Consider the following 20,215-nt stretch of genomic DNA (forward strand, 5'->3'; position numbering starts at 1 on the left):
TTAATAGTAAAATTATTATAAAAATAGTTGTTTGATTTGATGTTAATATATATTGATGCGATATTTTTAATATAATTAAAATTTAATATAATATAATAAATAAAAATAATTATTTAATTTAATATTATAAATATGAATATAATAAAATCAAAATTAAAACCTAAATAGCAAAAACACACAAAACTTAATTTCTGACTTAGGTTGTTTTTTTTTTTTAAAAAAAATACTTATAATTGGATATTACAAATATATACTGTAAAAATATTGTAATAAAAAATTAGATAAAAATGAATATTGCGAGCATTAAAATTTTGAAAAATTTGATAATAGTTAAAGGTGTGTTTGTCCGTGGGTTTGAGATTTTGACTTTAGATTTTTAATAAATAGTTAAATTTGAATAATTATTTGGTACGATATAAATTGATATTGATGCGATATTGTGAATGTAAAATAAATTTGTAGTATAATATAAAAAAATAATAATAATTATTTGATACGATGTTTTTGGATATAAAAAAATCTCAATAGTAAAAACATGATAAAATTTAAAAAGATCGCAACTTTAGTATTTGATGTAATATTTTATACGAAAAATATTTGATATAATATTTTTTTGAAAATTAAAATAGTTCCGAACATCCAAATATGTTGTTGTCTAAACAAAAACTTATAACTTTGTTTAAATAACAAATTTTAAAAATTTCGACGTTATTTTTTTTTTAAAAAAATATCACATTAAATTTGAAAAAACATATATTTTGTGCTATAAATATAAATACAAATACCGAGATACCAAACCTTCAATCCAATCCAACAATGGCGACGACGATCGATATTCTATTTCTTCTTCCCCCTCTAACAATCCTCCTACTAACCATCATCACATTCACATTTCCACATCGCAGTCAAATTACCAAATTACCCCCAACCCCGCCGCGCCTGCCGCTGATCGGCCACATCCCCCACCTCGCCGGAAAACTCCCCCACCGCGCCCTCGCCGGCCTCGCCCGGAAGTACGGCCCCATCTTACACCTCCACCTCGGACAAGTCCCCGCCGTCCTAATCTCCTCCCCGCCGCTCGCCGGAGAGCTCCTCAAAGTCCAGGACCCGGCCTGCGCCGACCGGCCGGACAGCATCGGAATCCGAATCCTCTGCTACAACAACTCCGACATCGTCTCCAGCCCCTACGGCGGCTACTGGCGGCAGATGCGAAAAATCTGCATCATCGAAATGCTCAGCTCCAAGAACGTCCGATCGTTCTGTCGGATTCGGGAGGACGAGGTTGCCCGTTTCGTTGAATCTATTTTTGCCTCGTCCGCCGCCGGAGAATCGCCGGCGGTCGACGTGTCGGATAGGATTTTCCGGCTGACGAGCTCCGTCGTGAGCAGGGTGGCGTTCGGGCGCGCCGTCGGCGGCCGCGACGAGCTGCTGGGGATGATCGATACGGCGCTGACGATGGCGGTGGGGCTGGAGCTGCCGGATATTTTTCCGGCGTTGAGCGCGGCGGCGAGGGTCCTTAGCTGGAACGAGCGGCGGCTGAGGCGGCTGCAGGGGAAGATCGACGGCGTTCTTGATGGGATATTGGAGGAACACAGACGGCGGCGGAGTGGGGAGTTTGGTGGGGAAGACATCGTCGACGTTTTGGTTAGGGTTAAGGACTCCGGCGACCTGCAGTTTCCGATCACCGATGATCATATCAAAGCCGTTATTCTTGTAAGTCGTTTTCTTGATAATAATAATAATAATTTATTTATTTTTTATAAAAAATATATAATTATACATTATAATGACATTTTAAATTTTATAATTTATAATTTTTTTAATTTTAATTAAAATTATCTTAATTTTTATTTATAATTTCACGCGGAGTAATTTATTAATTACTTACTAATTATAATTTATCTAAATTCCAGTATCTATGTTCACAGAGACACTTTTAGTATGATAAATGGAGTAATATATAATGGGTGTGTGTTCGGGGTTTGAGTTTTAAATTGATTTTTTAATAAAAAAACTTTTGAATCAAACTAATTGTTTAATGTGATATTTTAAATTAATTTTATTTTATTTTTTATTATATACAAAATTTAATTTGTTATTTTTGAAGAATTTCTCTTTTTTGAACTATAATAAAAATTCTTCAAAAACTCCCAATTAACACGCAATTATATCTTTTCAAAATATCTTGAAAATGACTAGTGTTGATGCCTACTTTTCATTCAAAATTATATATATATATATATATATATTCTAAATGCGTTTTTACATTAATAATAAAATATTATTAATTTTTATACAAATTTATTATTTATTGCAAGCAATAAATATCAAATGCAAAACAACATAATTAATGTTTCCAAATGTGTAGGATATGTTTTCCGGTGGTACGGACACATCCTCGACAACTATCGATTGGGCCATGGCAGAGTTGATGAGAAATCCGTCGGCAATGGCAAAGGCCCAAGTAGAAGTTAGAGAAGCCTTCAAGGGAAAAAAGACAATACAAGAAAGCGATATTATCGGACTAAAATACTTGAAACTAATAATTAAGGAAACTTTAAGGTTGCATCCTCCGGTCCCAATAATATTCAGAGCAACCAGAAATGAGTGCGTAGTCGATGAATATATAATTCCCGAAAAATATAAGGTACTAATCAACGTATGGTCAATTGGAAGAGATCCGGCGTATTGGCAACATCCTGAAGCTTTCCAACCCGAAAGATTTGAAAATAGTTCGATAGATTTCTTTGGAAATAATTTTGAGTTTGTTCCATTCGGGAGTGGAAGAAGGATGTGTCCCGGGATTAATTTTGGATTGGCGAATATTGAATTTCCGTTGGCTCAATTATTGTTTCATTTCGACTGGAAAATGCCCGACGGAAAGACACCTGATGATATAGACATGACCGAGGGAAACGGAATTGTTGTGTCGAGGAAGAATGGTCTTTTCTTAATTCCGACACCTTATAATAGTTCTTGACATATAAGGCTCTATTCTTTTAGTCAATTTTCTTGTATTTTGTGTTTTAAATTTAATTTTTAATAAAATATACTCTCTCCGCCTGTATATTGTATCTGCTACATTGTATACAGTGTATTTTAGGAGGGTGTAATTAGTAGATAATTAAGAATGTATTAGTAAAAATAATTATCTTATGATATAAATAATTATAAATTAAGATTAAGATAATTAATTAGTTTAATTAAAATTAAAAAATAAATAAATTAAAAATTTTAAAATGAGATTAAAGTGTAATCATTTTTTAAAAAAGAAAGGTGACTTGGAATGTGAGACGGGCAGGAACGGCAACATGAACATGGTATGTGGAAGTATTATTTTTTCACGTAAAAATATTAAGTGAAATTATTTTATACACCTACATACAAAATATAAACCAAACAAACTACTCTCTCCGTTCTAATATAATAGTCTTGTTTACCATATTTGTCCGTACCAAAATAATAGTATCGTTTTCATAAATAATTATATCATTATAAAACTATCTCTATTTTTTTTATTATTATTATACAATTATTACTACTTTTTACCAAATATTTTTTAAATATCATGTTCAACACAGCAAGACCATAATTTTTGGAAGGAGAGAATATTATATATTGATCATGTTCTTTTGATGTTTGATTTGATTTTTTTAATATGGGAATTCAGGGCAGACATGTCGCCAAATGATGTCTTTTAGTTAACTGCAGGCTGCTTTTTTTTTTTTTTTATTTTTATTTTTTTTTATTTTTTTATTTTATATATATATATTTTTTATTTGTTAAAATTATAAATTGAAATTAAAATTTTTATAATAATTATAGTTTAATAAAATATATAAATATATACTTCCTCCATCCATCCCATTGAAAGGTTGTCATTTTCTATTTTCGTTTGTTCCAAAACAAGGTTACTATTTCCTAAGTTAGTCACTGTACTACATACCTAACATAATAAATACCCTTTCAACTTACATTATATTACACAAATGCCGTTACTTTTATTTACACAATACTAATAGGGGTATTTTCGTCATTTTCACTACAATCTATTATAATACTAATATTTATAATCTACTTGCAAAAAGCAAACGCCACCCTTATTACGAGATGGAGAGAATACGTGATTTCGTAGAGAATAAATTTTTTTATAATATAAATAAATAAAAATTTAAAATATATATGTAAATATAATATAAATTTATAATTAAATTATACAAATTAATACACATTTATATTATTATATTTATTACTTATCAAAACCCTCCAATCTAAACCAACATATATACAAAATAAATACAAAAATTCAAACATATCTAAATTTTTAAATAAAAATCAAATTCAAATCCAATTTTTTCCAAACAGACTAAAAAAACACATTCTCAGTTGTTATTATTTTTATTATTTTTAGTAAAAATTTATACATTTTAATCAAATATTGTATTAATATTATTTATATTAAAATACAAAATTCAAATAAAAATAAACTATTCATATTATATTTTAAAAAATGAAACTTCGTTTACTCAAAAAATGAAAATAAATAAATAAATAAATAATAAAAAATAATCTAATAAGAAATTTGAATATATATAATATTGATATATTCTATTCTCTTGTAAAATTCAACAAATTCAAAAAAAAAAAAATCAAATTAAAATAGTACAAACAAAAATTCAAATCATAATTTAATCTCAACTATTTATTAATATAAATATATATTGAACATTGAAAATATAAAAATAGGAAAATTATCGATTTTTTCATAACATAATTAATTAAATTTAAAAAAATCCAAAAAATTCAACACTTTCATTGATTTATTTGTTTTTATTTTTGTACTGCATGTACTGCATCTTGTACGTACGCATGTGTACTAATATTTTTATTATAAGTATTTTCATCGGGACGTAACATACATTATTCAATTTAGTCAATTACTTAAAATATCTTGAGTTAGATCATACAAACAATAAATCACTAATATTATTTTAATTAAAAATACTTCAAACTAAAAAGAAAATGAAAATATTTCCAAATCAAATCATTTAAAATATTTTACTATCACTGTTACTGTAATTAATATGTAGATTCATATTTTCAACTTATTCCTATATATATATATTTTTTAAACTTATTGGAAACGTTACAATATATTTATTAAAAATTTAAATTTTACTGTACATAACAAATCGACGTCGTTCCAATTTCATACTACAAATTGAAGCAACTTTTGGCCCCAAATCCCGCCGGCACCGGTGCAGGCAGCGGCGGCGCAGCCTGATGGAATCCGGTGGCCTCCCATCGCCGCCGCGCCGACGGCCGGGGGAGATTCTCAGGGACGATGGTCTCGAGCGAATTGGCCCGCCATGGCTGGCAACCCCGTCGGTCGCTCCACCTCTGCACTCTCACGATCCTCGCCGACTCCGACTGCAAATCAGTCGCCGCCGCGGCGCTTTCCTGAGCTCCGAAACTTCCAATTTCGAGACCGATTATCGCGCAGCAGGTCAGCCCTACTAAACACCCGCTCTTCCATTTCCCTTCCCAAATTTGAGAACTGTCACCCACCAAGTGTTCGACGAATTGTCACAATAAGAATCACTTCTATAAACTTAATTTTTTAAAATCAATTGCATGATCTGTAGAACCATTAATGATTACCTTGGTAGTTGTGACGATGTTGGAATTGGTGGTGTGGGATTGGAAGGAGAAGGAGGAGACGAAAGATTGAGGGAGCAATAGATTGTTGAAAACGCCATTCCTGTAAACAGACTAGAATCCTGAATCCCCTTCTTCTTCTTCTTGAAAATATTTAGATAGAATTAGAATTAGAATTAGAGACGTATATATACAGGAATAGGTAAAAAAGAAAGGGGCTTTGAGGTTTAAACAGACAAGAATTGAATTTGCTTGATGTCTTGTAAGTCGTCCTCTCCTCTGGTTTGATTGGAGTGGAAAGATGTACTTTCCTTTTTCTTTTTGTACATGGAGGAAGAAGAAGTTGCAGTACACGTTCCAATTTGGTTATTTTGTTTTCATTCGGATCCTGATATTTATTTATTTTATTTTTGTTTATTACTACTAAATATTATGCACACTAGAGGAGAAGAAGAAGAAGAAACTGAACAAGAAAGAAGAATGAGAAAGACAATTGGAACTGTTATATATTTTGGCCCGTGATAATTGGGCGGGTTGGTTGTGTGCATTCTAGGCCTCAATTATCACGGGCCAAAATATATAACAAATCTCCACCTTATTTTGGGCGTGGAAGATTGTTTTCTCGGGTGTCATCACGGTCCGAACTTTCATTGCTTCCTTATATTTTAGTTCATGTTAAAAAACAGTTCATTTTAGCCTATTGTTGAATTACTCTCCTGCACAAAGAAAATTGAAATCAAGTTAGGTTTAAGACAATATGAAAACCTAATATGATACATAATAAAACCTACAGCTACACACAAGTAGCACCGGCTAATCAAATGTATCAAAGCATACAATTTTCACACAAGATACAAACATATCAACTTTCCAAAGCATTGTATCTTCACCAATAGGATTATACTCAAATTCAACAATTAACAAAGCTACTAAACATTGTAATTGTGTCTTACAACAAGAACATGCATCACACAATATACAAACACGAAAAACAGCAAGCTTTCTAGAGCACATATCATTTACAATCAATGATAACAAATCACCACCAAAGCAATCATAATGTTTAGGAACTACATTCAAATTTTCATTCTTAAGTAATGAGTTCATATCTTCTTTTAAAGCTTCAAAACATTGACACTTATACCAAGAATTACTTGTCTCCCTAACAATCATAGGTTCATTCACATGTAAGTCATCAAACATACAACAAGCTAAAGAAGATAACTTCAAATTACCAAACATAGAGAACAATATAGGACTCTTCCTAACTCCATCTCTAACAAATAGGTAATTTTCAATCTCATCTTTCTCATTTAAATCAGTTCCAACATTGCTTTCAATTTCAGAAACTGAATTTTCAAAATTTTCCTTAATATGCTGCCCAGCAGCAACACCAATTTGAAAATCATCAACAAAGATTTCAGTTTCACTGTTTCTATCTAACTCCACCATATTTTGACCACAATTGTCAAAATCAGCAATAACAACATTTTCGTTTAAAGAATCAAAGTGTTGCTCAGCAGCAGTTTTCACACACAAAACAGAATCAGAAATCATATCAGCATTAACTAAAATGTCATAATGCACACAATCTGATTCACAACAAGTATTATCTACATGTATTTCACAAAACTGCACATATTTGTAATCAACAACAACTTTTTGACTTTCAAAAGACTTGCAAAGAAAATCAGTGTTATTCTTTTCAACCTCATAATCAAATTCAACATCAATTTGCACAGTATCAACAGATTTAGCACGAATTTCAGATTCAAGATCAATATTAAGAGGTTTATCATCACAAGAACATACTTCTTCACTTACAACATGCATTTCAGCAACAAATTGCACATTCAGTGCACATTCAGAATCAGTATCAGCATTATTTAAATCATCAAAATGCACATTTTCTGATTCACAATCAGTATCAACTGTATTTACATCACAAGACTGCATTTCTTCAAAATTAAATTCATGAATTACAGCAGGCTTAGCACAAAATACAGAAACATTTTTGTCCTCAACATCAACTTTTCTGTTTTTAAAAACAGTTTGTGTTTCAGCAGCAGAACAAACACAAGAATCAATTTCAGAATCCATATCAACAATTTTAGAATTATCAAATTGTATACTTTCAGATTCACTCCTAATCTGCTGTTTGACAGAACAAAAATTAGAATTAAAGTGTTCATTTTCTCCCTCTTCTATCTCAACTTTATCATGCTCCACCTTATTTCGAGTATTATAACAATCAGTGTTTATTTCACTAAAATCAGAAACAACATATTCAAATTCAGATTTTTCTACATTCAAACATGGCATTTCACATTCATTGAATGTCACATTATTTCTAAAAATAGTTTTAAATCCGGGTCTAGAACAAAGCCACAATCTATACCCCATAACACCATAACCTAAGAAAACACAATTTTCAGTTTTCAAATCAAAACCATCATTGCAAACATGTATTAAAGCAGAACACCCAAATACACGAACATTAGAAATGTCGACTCTTCTACCCAACCATTTACTTTCGGGACATACACCTTTAAGGGGGATAGAGGGTGATCTATTTATCAAATATGTTGCTGTAACTACAGCTTCACCCCAAAACATTTCGGGTAAGCCGGATGAAGTCAAAAGATTTCTAACCCTTTCCAAAAGGGTCCAGCTCATCCTCTCGGCCACCCCATTGAATTGGGGTGCCATGGGGACTGTTTTAATCATTTTAATACTATTTTGCACACAAAAGTTATCAAACCAGGTGTTACAAAAGTTTAAACTATTTTCAGTTTGAAGACATTTCATTTTTCTGCCCGTTTCAGTTTCAACTTGAATTTTCCAATTCTTAAAAAACCCAAAAACTTCAGATTTATTTTTCATTAAGAAAACCCAAGTTTTTCTTGAAAAATCATCAACAATGGTTAAAAAATATCTAGAACCACCAAAAGTGGACTCACAAGAGGGACCCCACAAATCACAATATATATATTCCAAGATATATTTAGAGCATTCACGTTTTTCAACATGGGGTAAGGAAAAATGGACTTTAGTTTGTTTATTATCAACACAATTTTCACAATATTGCACAGCTGAAAACATATCATTGCCAAAATATCCAGATTTTTGCAATATTTCTAAACCTCTATTGCTTAAATGACCTAACCTTTTATGCCACAAAAACATTTTATTTTCAGAAATAGAATTAATGGAACAAGCAGGCATAATCATAGGATCAGCTTGGGTCACATAGAAATTATTTTTCCTTTCAGCTTTAAAAACAACTAAAGATCCTTTTATAACTTTCATAAAATCAGGCCCCCATTTACCCTCAAGACCTAATTCGGCTAAGAATGCACAAGACAACATATTACTTGACAATTCTGGAACATGCCTCACATTATTTAATTTCAATACAAAACCAGAATTAAATTTCAAATTTATGCTACCAATTCCAAGCACATTGCACACATGATTATTAGCCATAACAACAGTGCAATTTTCTAACATTTTGTATTCACAGAAAATTGATCTTAATGGAGTCATGTGATAAGAACAAGCCGAATCAATCAACCATTCATTTTCTAACATAGGTAAACAATTAGACCTAACAGCAAATATATCCCCTAACTTTCCCTCAAGAACTGTCATATTGGCTAACACACTTACTTGCTAAATCAGCTTCGGAAAACAGTTTGTTTTGAAAGATTTTTGGAAAAACAGTTTGTTTAAAAAACAAACACAATCAAACCAAAAGCAAACAACCACAGAAAATTGCACACAATAGGCAAGGGATTTAGAATTTACCCTCGAAGCACAGCAACAATTTTTCCTACAAAAAACAACAAGGGAAAATACAGAAAACCTATTTCTCTTTCGAGATAAGGGATTAGCCAATGGGAAAAACAGACCACTTAATATACTCACGGGATATAAAGCACAAGAAAGAATGGTACAAGTACAAAGAGAAAATACAGCAACTCAACTTAACTGATTTTAATAAAAAACAGTTTTGATTTTAACAATTCTCAATCAAACCAGCTATGATTTTCTCAAATTTAACCAAAACAGTGGCGGTTCCAAACAATTTCAAAACCAAGAACAATGGTTGTTTTACAATTCTTAAAAGATTTTAACAAACTTTCAAAATAATTGAAAAATCTTTTAAATCTAAAACCGACCAAAGGCAATACAATCAGAAATAAGGCAAAGCATCAATTGTTCAACAATCTATTTTCACAACCAAGGCTTCACCAAAATAGATTTGACAATTAGGCAAGTAACACACAAATCAGTTACTGCACAACCCAAAAAGAGATAGCAAACAACACAAGTAGAACACAAAACAGTTACTACTTCAAAAATAGAGGGATAAGCTATTCGTTACCCACTCCTAGCTCCGCAACAGTTGTTTGACTGTCTATTAGAATCTTTTCCGATGTCAACCTGTTACATTCTTGGTTGATTAGGCTGTTGGTTAGTATAGTCCTGTATTGTGCCATCCAAACTATACTAATTTGTGTATTGAGTGCGCAGTTTAAAAGGAGATTTGTTATATATTTTGGCCCGTGATAATTGAGGCCTAGAATGCACACAACCAACCCGCCCAAATTGAAGCCCGGACCCGGCAACCCACTACCCGACCCAATCTTTTGAGAGACTCGTCGGTTCGCAAGCTGCCTGGCTTTGATCCGGGCTGGACCGGTTTGAACCGGTCTGGACCGCTGGTCTGTTCTGTCCTATATATATAGGCTGATCCATTGAACCGGTTCACACTTCATTCCAGAACATACGATACATAACAGAACCTTCTCGCGATTCTTCTCTCATGCCCTAGGCGATTCCTTCGTCATCGCGTCTGCCTTCTCCGGTGAATCTGTCCGGCGAGTTGGGAGTTCCTCTTCCCCGTTGATGCGCGCCTCTTCCCTCGGTGTTTCTACGGTTTGGTTTAATCGATTTGTGCCTTTATGTGTGTCTCGCGATGTATATGCTGTTCGCGGTGTGATAGGCTTGAAATCGATTGTGTTTCCGTAGATAAGGGTTCGGGTTTGTGTGTTTGTTGCGTTTCCGTGGCGTGTCGTTTGTAGTTGGGTCTTGGATGTGTGATTGATGTCGGTTGGTTTGATATTAGGGTAAACTGAGTTTGAACTGTTGCTTCCGTAATAAATCAAAGTTTTCTTTAAGTTTTCTTCGATGTTAATTTGATTTCGAGAGAATATAGCCTATTGGATCTTGGATTAGTAGTAACAGGAACACGCATGAAAGACTGACGAGGTACTGCTCTCGTGTCTTTTTCGTTTTAATTTTAATTTGTTTTTATTTTTTTATTTTATTTCTGTAAATTAATTATTGTTTATAAAATTATTCATAATTTTTATTTTTATTTATATTTTATAATTGATATTTTCAGTAAATTATAATTAAAGTTGTGGCACCCGACCTGCTCACCTCTAGCCCAAAACCCCACTAGACTGACAACCCACCGTGCAATCGGCCCGCTTCGCATTTCGGTGCCCACCTCCACTCTATGGGCCCAAATCTTAATTTTTAATTTTCATGGTTGTAAATAAATTATGGCCCATTTGGATTCACTTGTTTGTTTGGGGATTTGGATTTTGAGTTGCGATTTGAATAGTAAAAATTTTGAATTTGAATAGTTGTATGATGTGATATAAATAGATGTTGATGTGATGTTTTGAATGTAAAATTGATTTTTTAGTATAATATAAAAAATAAAAAATAGATGTTTGATTTGATGTTTTTGGAGGAAAAAATAGAATGAATAGTGGATTTAAAATCCAATCCCTAAACAAACACACGCTAAAATAAGCATATGCCAAAAATAGAAGAAGCAAAAAAAAAATAGAAGCAGATGATTTTGTGTGTGTGGATGAATATGTACAAAAGTAGCTATTATAAAAAATATTGTATAGATTTAATAGAGTTTGAAAGTATTTTTAAATTATTAAAATTATTCAAAAGAGTGCAATGTTAATATAATAATATATTTTTTTTATTCTCATGGCTCAACACTTATAAATAGAGATTATGGTTATAATTAAGTGGGAACTTTTTATCCCTTCTCCCACCTAATCTTTTTTGTTAATTTTCCAAACTCTTTGCAACTAAAACTCTTTTTTTTTTTTTAAATTTTTATTTATTTATTTATAATATGTAATTCGCCGCCTTTATTCTTTGAACGTGTCATAGGTAAATTTTTGGATGAATCAGATATTTTGATTGGTATATTTTATTTTAAAATTTATAAAGAGTATAATAAATACATACACTTTAAAAAAAAAAAGCCCTTGGAGACTGAACAATGTCTAAAGGTTTGAATGTTCAATATTCCTTTATTTTTTACAATACAAATAGTAATTGAGTCAAAGTATTGGATTTAAGTTTTGATTTAAGAGTTGCATATTTTAAAAATGAAAATGTAATATAAAGAGAAAAGACCCACGATAAATACTGAACATTAGTTATTTAATTTAAAATAAAATATAGGGTAAACTGTTTTTTTAGTCTCGTAAGTGGAGCATGTCGCAAACTAGTCCTATAAGTGAAAATTTTTCGCTGTTTTAGTCCTCCGGCGCCGGAGACGCTCGCGTGGCTCGCCGGAGGTGACGTGTCCGCCACGTGTCGCTGACCTGGCGGACACGTGGATTTTTTTTTTAAATTTTTTTTAAATTTATTTTTAATTTTATTTGTATTTTTAATTTTTTTATTTAGTCCAATTAAAAAGAAATAAAAATAAATAAAAAAATGAAAAAAAAAATCCACATGTCCGCCAGGTGTCGCTGACTTGGCAGGACACCTGGCGGACACGTCACCTCCGGCGAGCCACGTGGGCGTCTCCGGCGCCGCAGGATTAAAATAGCGAAAATTTTTCACTTATGGGACTAGTTTGCGACATGCTTCACTTACGGGACTAAAATGATAAAAGGTTCAGTTACGGGACTAAAAAAACAGTTTACCCTAAAATATATTAATAAAAATATCTATTTATCTGGCTAAAATGAGTATTTTGAAATTATGCTGATATTACAATTTATTAGAGCATATCTTGGGTATTATTATTATTATTATTATTATTATTATTATTATTAGGTGGAAAGATTTGGACTTTGTTCTTTCTATTATTATTATCTCCTACACATTAATATTCCTTACATCCGGTAATAGTAACAAATGATACATTTTTTTTTTTGTCCGTAAAGATTGACTTAGTTCTATTTTTAATAAATTTATTCATCTAAAATATATTTAATAAATATTAATTAATTTAATTTTTAATTTATTAGATATAGGAGCCATTCAAAACTTTTTTATTTCTATCTTTCCTTCAATAAATAAACATTTATATATATATTTATAACTTGTCATTGTTTATAAAATTAATTTTATGTTAATTATAAATAACTAAATATATATTTTTTATTTATTTGTATTATATAAAATTTATTTATACACAAAATGATATTCATATTGCATATATTTTATTGAGATATAATTCTAAATATTTAAACTACCAACAATACTATTCATATAAAAAATAATATAATAATATTATAACTTATTATTAATAACTTACTAATATATACTATCTAAAATATCGTATCCCTAGCAAAAAGGCTCATCTCTCGCGATACGGAGGAATTACATTACATATAATCATTATTTTTATATTTTTTACACAATTTCTTCTGCTTCACATAAAAATCTTTTCATTTCCAAATCTCACAGAACAAAAACAACCTTGGCTTCTTCTAGATATAAACTTTGGATTTAAAAAAAATAAAATTATAGGTGTGTTTCCTTAGGAAAAGTTTGAGAATATTTGGTTTAGATTTGAATTTTAAAAAAGTTTTGCAAAGTTGTATACTTTTAAGTCAGTAGGTTTGTTTAAATTTTAGAAGTTTTGATGTGTATTTATTGGGAATGATTATGGTGTTGATTTAAAAAATTAAGCAATGTGAGCATCCATAATATATACAAATAACACATTGTAATAAAGACATGTGTTATTTGTTTATAATTACTATATGTATACTGTAGAAGAATATATCATTCGTTAAAATCAACTGTTATTTGTATTGTATAAGATTATAGCATATGTTGTATGTACTATACTCCTTCCGTCCCAAAAGAGACATCTTGTTGGGAGTTGGCACGAGAATTAAGAAATAATACTTCCTTCGTCCCTGAACAATTTATATATTTTTCTATTTTGGTCCGTCCTTTAACAAAGTATCTATTTTTTTTATTAACGGCACTATCTACTAACATTACAAATATTATTTTAATTTACAATATATTACACAAATGTTATTACCTTTATATCATACAATACTAATAAGATTAGTTTAGTCTTTACCTTTATTTCTACTACATCTAAATATAATACTAATATTTATAAAACTCCGTAAAAAAGTTAAACAGATAGATAAATATGGGACTGAGGGAGTAATATTAATTGAAAGTGGATATAAAATAGAATGTAAAAGACTAAAATGCCCCTGTTTTTTTTAGAGATTTTAAAAAGTAAGTTAGAGTAATAATTAGGAATAGTTTGGAAAAGTAGAAATAAGTTTGTTATAAAATGGAGACCACAGTTAATAAATAAGTAAACAGAACAATTATTTTGGGACGGACAAAAATGAAAAAACAAGACAATTTTTTGGGACGGATGAAGTATTAACATATACAATGTATTGTCTGTAATAATATTGTGTGCTATCAGAAAGCACACTATGTTTTTTTGAACATCGTGCTGAATTTAAAATTCAACATTGTAGCCGTTGCTGTATTTATTTGATAGGTAATAAAAGTTAGGATATGAATATTTAATATAGTAAATAAAATAAAATTTAAATTAGAAGTACAAAATAAAAAGTAGCGTAAATTATATAGTTTTTCTTAATTAAAATAAAAACATATGAAGTAAAACGTCGGATGCATTGTGTAGTGATTTTTTTTTTTTTTCCCTTCACATCATAGCAACGTAACAATTTTGGAATTTAGCACGATTGCATGTCGATGGATAACCAAAAATAGAATCGGCGCAACAAACCGATTCAAAGCTATTAAAGAAAGTAGGAAACAATTCGATGAATGAATATATTGTAATAGAAACGTCATACGATAAGTTTAATATACAAAAAATAACACCGATCCAAGTATTAAATCTAGTACCAATTAATGTTTGTACTAGTATATTGCGTTATCCACTGTCATGCATGAATACATACAACCGAAAGACGTAATCAATATGATGAAGACGGATCTGGATCCAACACCCCAAAATGAACGCACAATGCGTCGACTCATGACTCAATCGGTTAGAGGTGACCATCAATGTGTGCTTACGTCTCAACAGTAGAACCGCTTAAAGTGACGAACAATCGTAGGTAAAATACTGCCAGTAAAATAATCAATTTGCTCAAATACTTTACGGTTGTGCAAATCGGGCTATAATTATATGTTTTGAAGTTGTCAATATCTACTCATTTAGCCTTTAAATTTTATTTCTTAGCGAAAAGTTCGACGCTCAATTTACTATTAACAATGGCGGCATAGTAAGTTCGGAAAATTTCTATCTACAAGAACACATTTTCTTAGGGTTTGTTTTCCCCAACAATATTTTAGATGTTATAATTCTCATTTATATTAATAATAAATTTTTTTATATTTCACGTAAAAAAAAAAATATTTTAAATTAATTCTCAATGTTAGATTTTTTTTCCTTTAATTTCATATCCAAATATATACTATTTTTAATAAATATAAGCTATTTTTTTACAAAAATATCATATTAAAATTTTAATTCAAATCATAACCAAATATTCCATTTGTCCCGAATAAAATAAGTATTTTGGAATTTTGTAGTAAATTAAGAAATAATAATATTTTATTAGTTAGCGAAAATATGTAAGTGTTATTGATATTTTTGCCTTTTGATTTTCTATATAAAATAATTGTATATGTAACGATATATTTGTAATTTAAGTAAAAATTAAGAGTATTTTGATTTTAATGTATGATTTCTTTTTTTTTTTAAATAGAAGAAAATAATTTGAAATAAAACAGATAAAAAAATGATATTTTTTGAATTAAGACGAATAGAGTAATTTTTTTAAATAATTATCATTAATAAATAAAGTAAAAAATTTTAAAGAATATAACATAGAAAGAAAGAAAATCTATTTTAGAATAAACATTCAAAATATAATATTAAATGTTTATACATTCCAATATGTAACTTTACAATCTCCACTAATTCCACAATATTACCTCAAATACTGTATTCTAAGTGTGTTTGTTTGGGGGGGTTTGTATTTTGGATTGAGATTTGAATAGTAAAAATTTTAAATTTGAATAGTTGTATGATGTGATATAAATAGGAGTTGATGTGAGGTTTTGAATATAAAATTAATTTTTAGTATAATATAAAAAATAAAAAATAGGTGTTTAATTTGATATTTTTTGAGAGAAAATTTTGGATGAATAATAGAATTTTGACAAAATCCTACAAATGAACACACCCTTATATAAACATTCATTTTAATTAGATGAATTTCATTATAATACAATTATTTCGTATTATAATTTTTATTATATTACCGATTTTGATCAATTTTATTTGTAATAAAAAAAACCCAACATATATATTATTTTCTATCCAAATTTTCCGGATTTCATTATAATATAACTATTTAACAATTTTTTTTACAAATATATCAAATCTAACATTCCTTTTTTAAATATTATATTAAAAATTAATTTTACATTCAAAATATGTTAGGCTACCTATTTATCTCATATCATTGAATTATTTTAATTTAAACTTTTTACTAACTTTTAGTAACAATAGCTCCTCTTACTAAAATTAGCCATTGATGTGGCCATTTTAGTAATATCGATTCTTCAAAGCTCCAGGACCCGAAGGTGCACAAAACCCGATCTGAGGCGATCACACACATAATGTTGTGGGTCCTACACAATAAATATGTCTGGCCTTGAGCTCCTGGGTCTCCGCAAAATTATATTCAAAACTCTAAATTCAAAAAATGACCTTAATAAGTACACATGTCCATCTCCAAAAACGACACCGTTACACGTCACACCGTTTTGAATTTTAAAAATAAAAATAAATAAATTTCTAAAAGATTTCTACGGCAGAGTTCCTCAGAACCGACTCGTAGAATTAATTTCCTCGATCTTAATTTTCCTTCCTTATAAAACCCTAATCCCCAAATCGGAACCCTACTTACCAAGATTCCTCAATTTTAAAGCCCTACTGGGGTGGATTGGTTTCATTGCAATTGTTTTCTTTTTTCTTGTTGTTCACTGTTTTCGAGGTTTGAATTCACAAGTCCCGAATCGATTGGAGTAATGATACAGATTTGTAATGGAGGGAGGCAGCGTTAGAATGAACAATGTGGAAGGTGACCGAGAAGATTGCAGCTCTGGCAATGGACGCCCGCCGATTCCGAACTCGCTGGGCGGCAGAGGGGACTGCCGACACTGCGTGACCTCTGACGGCACGCCGCCTTTGTCTACCAGAACCCTTGTTCGACACCCATCTTTGGTAATTAATTCTGATTTTACTCCTTCCTCGATTCTGGTCTACGTTGTTTAGAAGATGCGAGAATCGCATGTGTATGATGTTATTGTTGTTTGGGACTATAAATCTGAGCATTAGCTAGGTTTTAAAGGGCATTAACTTAGTATCGATGCAAGGGAGTTTGAAAGTGAGATTGAGTGCAAAACTTTAAATGCCAGATTTGTTATCACTTAAATTGTATGCAGAACTTTAAATGCTAGTTGGGCAACAAGATGGGGTTATAGTGTCAGAATATATTGTTAAAATAAAGCACTCTTAGTTAAAGCAACGAGTCATGGAATGTTTGACTCTGCAAGTGCTCAATCACTTTATATTTCTAAACTAAATATTTCATTCATTTATGACGGATTTTCTGCTCTGCCATTTTTAAGTAGTCACTTTTTTTTAGCATCGTTGCCTGAAAATGGTTGGCAGTTGGCAGGGAAAGAGATTTGTGGAGCCTTTATTTGTGAACTTTTCTTATAATTAATTGATAATTCTGTGCATGGGATACCTTTGCTTATTTTATTGTTAACAATGAAACCACAATATTTGATTTCTGGTTTCTATTGGTGTATATGTGTTCTTGATTTGTAAATTTTTTATGGGCCAGTTGGATTCCAATTTAACTCGAGTTTTGCAGGTGAAAGTGAGATCCGCAGATATCTCAACGGAACCAACATCGACTATTCGTGATGATGATGCTGAATACATGCCCCTGCTACGGTCAGGAGCTTGGGCAGACATTGGTTCTCGCTCGAGCATGGAGGATGTCCATGTTTATACAGACAACTTGATGGATGATTATGGATTTAATATTCCAACTGAAAGCCCTAGTGCATTCTATGGGGTAAATCTTCTCTTCAATCCATTTAACACCGCCATGATGTTTTATTTTCCTGCTTCCATGTACATGTTGTGACTGTTGTTTATAATCCCGACTCCTGACTGCATAATTATTTGAACTATAGATCTGGCCATAGTCTGGTATTTAATGTCTCTTTTTCTTCTGTAGTTTGCTTATAACTAGTATGAATACATCTAAATAAACCTGATGTCAGAACCACAGTGTTTGGATTTGATAGGGAATCTATGGGTTTCTACATTGTCTTGAAAACATTTTGTGCTGTATTCCTTGATTGCAGAGGCCTCTACTAAATAATTTAAAAATGAGTATTGAATAAAGAAATCAACTGTTCTTCAACTGGGAAATATTTTATATGCATACATAATGTTTTATAGTTTCTTGTTGCATTCTAAATTGGATTTTGATTGTGCATGGTTTTTCGTAGCTGTGTTTTTTAGCTGTGTTTTTTAATGTTTCAGATTCATTCATTTATTTGTCAGATAAATCTTATAACACTTCAGATAAAATTTGTCATGAGTAGCCATTATGTGTCTGTGTGTATATGTATGTCAGTAGATTCGAGTTTCATGCGTTTGAGAAGCTCAATGCTGCTAGTTAAATGGTCAAGTTAGTGTGTAAATTAATGTCAACAGAACTGAGAAAATTTTGGATGTTCCCTTGATGAATCTGTCAATTATTTTGCTAGACAATTAGCTACTCAATATATTGTGTTTCCCCCCTTAACTCAAATCTTTAATCCGGCTCAGGTGTTTGATGGACATGGAGGAAAGCATGCTGCAGACTTTGCAGGCTACCATTTACCAAGGTTCATTTTTGAGGGTGAAGGTTTCTCCCAGGATATTGAGCGAGTTATTGCATCAGCATTTTTACAGACAGATACTGCTTTTGCAGAAGCCTGCACCTTGGATGCAGATCTTGCTTCTGGTACTACTGCTTTGGCTGCTATTGTAATGGGAAGGTCAGTGCACTGTATTTGTCCAAGTTTTTTCTGTGGATTTCATAGTGCGAAGAAGTGTTGAAAACACAAATAAACAAAGCCTTAGGTTTTTGGTTTGTACAATTTTGCAATCCAAAGCTCTCTTGCTACTAATATCAGGAAATTAGACTCTTCCAAGAAAAAGTATTTCTCCCATGAGAGTTGGTTAATATAGTTTCTAATAATCTAATCTCTCTACACAGCTCACTGGTGGTGGCCAATGCTGGAGATTGCAGAGCCGTCCTTTCCCGTCGGGGCAAAGCAATTGAGATGTCAAGAGATCATAAACCTGTTTCGTTGAAGGAAAAGAGACGAATTGAAGCCTCTGGTGGTTACGTGTACGATGGTTATCTCAATGGACAGCTTAATGTAGCCCGTGCTTTAGGAGACTGGCATATGGAAGGATTGAAAGGTCCTGATGGCGGCCCCCTAACTGCAGACCCGGAAGTCATGAGCACAAGACTTACCAAAGATGACGAGTTCCTAATCCTTGGCTGTGATGGGCTATGGGATGTCTTCATGAGCCAAAATGCTGTGGACTTTGCTCGTAGGAGGCTGCAGGAGCACAATGATCCAGTGATGTGCAGCAAGGATCTCGTCAATGAGGCTTTGAAACGAAAGAGTGGGGACAACTTATCAGTTGTGGTTGTGTGCTTCCAGCCACATCCACCTCCCAACTTGGTCGCCCCACGAGGAAGAGTACACCGGAGCATTTCTGCTGAAGGGCTGAAGGAATTACAGAGCTTCTTGAATGACTTAAACAACTGAGATGGTGATGCGATGAAGGCTTGTAAACTCTTTTATCCTCTGTTTGTCATAGCTATCAATTTGTTACTAATTTTCCCAACCTTTATCTATCCATTCTTGCTTGTCATTGAGAGGAGATGTAGTTTCTAGTTGTAACATATGCGGCGCCACCACATTTTTTACTTTCTTCTTGTTCTTGTATTCTGCTAATTATGTCTCTGGTTAGGATTCCCTGTCTTTCGAACTTAGATGTTACTACTATTGACCAGCTTTAATTTGGGGTATATTTTGTGCTTGTATAACCTACATGTTATGATACAGCATTTTGCTAGGATGGTTGCTTTTATTGTATTGCTTTATG

At 31.6% G+C, this 20,215-nt stretch overlaps 3 protein-coding genes across 3 annotated transcripts; 2 read left to right on the forward strand and 1 right to left on the reverse strand.

Moving 5' to 3' along the window:
- Positions 1-804: 804 nt before the first annotated feature.
- On the forward strand, positions 805-3,114 carry LOC127256012 (cytochrome P450 71D13-like). Its single transcript, XM_051281841.1, has 2 exons — positions 805-1,713; positions 2,369-3,114. The coding sequence occupies exons 1-2, from the start codon at positions 817-819 to the stop codon at positions 2,978-2,980; spliced, it is 1,509 nt and encodes a 502-aa protein (XP_051137798.1). The 5' UTR covers positions 805-816; the 3' UTR covers positions 2,981-3,114.
- Positions 3,115-5,134: 2,020 nt separating this feature from the next.
- Positions 5,135-6,068, reverse strand: LOC127256015 (protein CHLOROPLAST VESICULATION). The gene is made up of 2 exons (XM_051281845.1): positions 5,662-6,068; positions 5,135-5,557 (listed from the first exon to the last, which is right to left on the reverse strand). The coding sequence occupies exons 1-2, from the start codon at positions 5,757-5,759 to the stop codon at positions 5,215-5,217; spliced, it is 441 nt and encodes a 146-aa protein (XP_051137802.1). The 5' UTR covers positions 5,760-6,068; the 3' UTR covers positions 5,135-5,214.
- A 10,772-nt stretch (positions 6,069-16,840) lies between these two features.
- Positions 16,841-20,149, forward strand: LOC127256014 (probable protein phosphatase 2C 22). The gene is made up of 4 exons (XM_051281844.1): positions 16,841-17,248; positions 17,907-18,113; positions 18,878-19,089; positions 19,311-20,149. The coding sequence occupies exons 1-4, from the start codon at positions 17,069-17,071 to the stop codon at positions 19,873-19,875; spliced, it is 1,164 nt and encodes a 387-aa protein (XP_051137801.1). The 5' UTR covers positions 16,841-17,068; the 3' UTR covers positions 19,876-20,149.
- The last annotated feature ends 66 nt before the right edge of the window (positions 20,150-20,215 follow it).

This window comes from Andrographis paniculata, unplaced genomic scaffold (assembly GCF_009805555.1).
Source record: "Andrographis paniculata isolate CXL003 unplaced genomic scaffold, ASM980555v1 Contig54END, whole genome shotgun sequence".
NCBI classification, from domain to species: Eukaryota; Viridiplantae; Streptophyta; class Magnoliopsida; order Lamiales; family Acanthaceae; genus Andrographis; species Andrographis paniculata.